This window comes from Chelonoidis abingdonii, chromosome 10 (genome assembly GCF_003597395.2).
Source record: "Chelonoidis abingdonii isolate Lonesome George chromosome 10, CheloAbing_2.0, whole genome shotgun sequence".
Taxonomy (NCBI): domain Eukaryota; kingdom Metazoa; phylum Chordata; order Testudines; family Testudinidae; genus Chelonoidis; species Chelonoidis abingdonii.
In genome coordinates, this window is record NC_133778.1 from 17,143,661 (window position 1) to 17,146,877 (window position 3,217).

At 34.8% G+C, this 3,217-nt stretch overlaps 1 protein-coding gene across 7 annotated transcripts in view; it reads right to left on the minus strand.

Moving 5' to 3' along the window:
- The window catches only part of ADAM23 (ADAM metallopeptidase domain 23), a 215,704-nt gene that overhangs the window by 117,241 nt on the left and 95,246 nt on the right, over positions 1–3,217 (minus strand). For all 7 annotated transcript variants that reach the window (XR_012656623.1, XM_075069983.1, XM_075069981.1 and 4 more), the window contains exons 7-9: positions 2,330–2,402; positions 1,518–1,597; positions 370–435 (exon numbers count right to left, since the gene is read on the minus strand). Coding sequence is in view for 6 of the 7 variants with exons in the window: in XM_075069983.1 (XP_074926084.1) it covers positions 370–435; positions 1,518–1,597; positions 2,330–2,402 (219 nt within the window). In the remaining variant the exon portion in view is untranslated. The remainder of the gene's footprint in view (positions 1–369; positions 436–1,517; positions 1,598–2,329; positions 2,403–3,217) is intronic.

The window sequence follows — 3,217 nt, forward strand, 5'->3', positions numbered from 1 at the left end:
GATCCCACTGTGGACGCGCTAAACCGAATTTATTAGATCTGTTTTGTAATATCGGTTTAAGCTAATTCGAAATAATCGTGCAGTGTAGACGTACCCTCAGACATACTCCTCAGAAGCACGTCACCCTATTCCTGTCTTGCTCTGTGAGGAGAAGTAAATTTCTACACCCCTTAAAAGGACGTAATTTATTTCCCCCATTGCACATAGCTACTGTATCTTGCTACCAAGGAGGAGTATAGACCTTCTCTCCACACCCAAAAATCTGTGCCAGAGAGTGAGGTACTCAGATACAGAAACTTAGACAGACAGGTATGGACCACCTGCTGAATCAGATTACGAGGAAGATTGCCACTGAATCTATATCCTTACCATTTTATGGTCATTGACAATCATGAGCTCCAGATATTTCATCTCTTCAAATATACCACGAGATGCCTGTTGGATTTAAAAATATATTGTGAGAAATGACAGTGTGATGGTAATTTTTAAAAATAACTCTGCAGCTGGCCTAGGTATCTAGTAGCAGTGGAAGAGCCAAGTTTGTATCTCTCACTGGCTTCAATGGAACTACTCACATAAATGTTACTTGAAGTGAGTAAGTTTGCCAGAATTGAGAAAGCTCTTCAACTAGTATAAATCGGCATCACTCCATTAACTTCAATGGAATTACATGAATTTACATCAGCTGAGGATCCAGACCATTTCATTTAAAATAAATTCAGATCCAAACCTCTTTGTCCAATGTTTACAGGAAAGGCTATTGTTTCCATAGAACTTAGTGTTTAAAAGACCCAGAAAACAACATATCCCTTGTTCCATTGTCATATTTACTAGATCTAGGGAAAAAGTGATTTTTTTAAAAATAGGTAGGGTTTGAAACCCCACACATTGTGCTGTATGATCCAGGAGAAAGCTGATCTCGTATAGACAAATGGGTACAAATTAATATTAATGAAACCTAAAATAAGCCACGAGCACATGTATATAGACAAAATGAAGTCCAAACTGATGTAGCTAAATTAGTTATAACGTGTATTGTGTCTACAGATGTGAGAACGGTCTATATTTTTTTCCTAATAAACCCAATTTTGGATCACACATTTCTTACTTTTAGCTTTGGCCATGCCAATTCATGAGCCATGTGACCATAGGAAAGGGCATCTATATAGTAGTCAGACTTCATCCACAGTTGTACACTGTCCACATTAATATCAGACCTTAATGATCATTGAAATTTTAATTACACTTTCACTATCAAATTTTATTTCAAACTATACATGGTATTGCTGTCACTATATAAACTATATCTATTTTATTCTGTAGATTCAGGTTCAAATATAATGGCATCACTTGGTGGAAAACAGCACTGTATTGTAAAAATATGAAAGAGAGATATTTTAAACTTTGTTTCAAACATCCAAAGGATTTTGTTTGCTAAGAACCAATGCTCACTTATAATTAAAGAATTTGGAAGTTTATGCAGCACTGCAGAGGTCTAAACTTAGTGTCACACTTACACTCACGGCCCTCTTTCTTCTCCTTTTCCTGAGCCACTGTAACTCAGACAGGAAGGACCACTCAGAACTAGATTCAGTCTCTGAAGAAAATAAAATTAACAGAACTTAAATAATTTAGTATTTATGCAGGAGAACATGCAGTTTAAATCCTTGTAAAAATGGAAACTCTTTACAGTGAGATTAATTAATATATCTTTATATCTAAATTAAAGATGGAAAATTTCAAAAGTTAAAAAGTTTAGTGAAATCCTAAGAACATTCAATAAAACATTTTAGAAATCACATATCCAGTGGGAAATGGACTAAGAATAGCTATTTCACAAATATTTAAAGGTGAATTGCAAAGCATTCTTTAAAATTCATAACTTTTAAGGATCCCATATCAATAACAAAGTATGTGAATAGATTTATAATTACAATTAAATACGCACTAAAAAGGGTCATAAAGAGGCTAAGACCTGACCATACAGTTTTGCTTTTTCTCTATCATGTGTTGATGACAATCACTAGCATCCAAAAAAATAGCAGCTGATTAAAGTATTAGTGACGAAACCAACAGCTATTCTCTGCCAGAAGACCCTAAACATAGGTCTTGATAGGTGAAAACATTTCAGTTCAATTTTACCATTTCTGAAATTCAATGTGATGATAATAAACTTAGCATACAGAAGTCAACTTGATAATGGTCTTTTTTCTTATTCTTCAAAAAGTTCAGTAGTTTAAAATAGGCGCCATTAACCTGAACCTCAAACTATTTACATTACAACTAAAATTATTTTTGTTACTGAAAACATAATGTAACCAATACATACCAACATTCTTCATTTGCTTTGAGGTTTGTGTTCCTAAAGTCCTCTGAATGATGTGTGGCCTGCCTGTGCTTTTCTAAAAAAAAGAATGGATAAAAACATTTTCAACTCATTAGCAATGCCAAATGAAAAGAAAGATGCACTTATTACAATAGATTGACATCTTCTTTGTTCTTTACCCTGAAAGGAAATAGCAATATCCACTGACATAAATATAATATCTTTAAATTGGTTCCATGGATACTTTACCAGGATAACTTCTAAGCATTAGATTCTTAGAATATTAATCCAAACATGAAAGCCTCCACGATTCAGTATGATGTACTCTTCAATTGTAGAAGGCCTTATTTGGAGAACTCTCTCACAGAGCAGGTTACAAGCTCCTGATTAACAATGTTGTATCTTTCTCCAGGGCCAGAAGAGGTGAGACAAGTCTCTCATTAGGATTGGTGGTCAGGCTTCTTGCCTCTTTATTTCTAATCCTGCCTCATCTACTCACTGGCTGTGTGGTGAAACACTTGGATGCTCTGCCTCAGTTCCCTAATCTAAAACACAGACAATATTTATTTATCACCTACATTACAAAAGGTGTCACAAGGATTAATTCATTGATTATAAATATCTTTGAGATCCTCAGAGAGAAGACATTAATAGAGTCTGAAGTATTATCTCAAGAATTCAACTTCTACTCTCTGCATACATACATATACCTAGATAAAGTCTTACTGCACCTGCTCAAAAATAAAGGTATGCCTATTATAAATCACAAAGACAAGTGCCATAGCTTTCCTACTCAGATCTGAACCTTAGAGTTCAGAACATAAGATGCTAGCATGAAACCTCCAAGCTTAATTACCAGCTTAGATCTGATATCGCTGCCACCAGACAGGA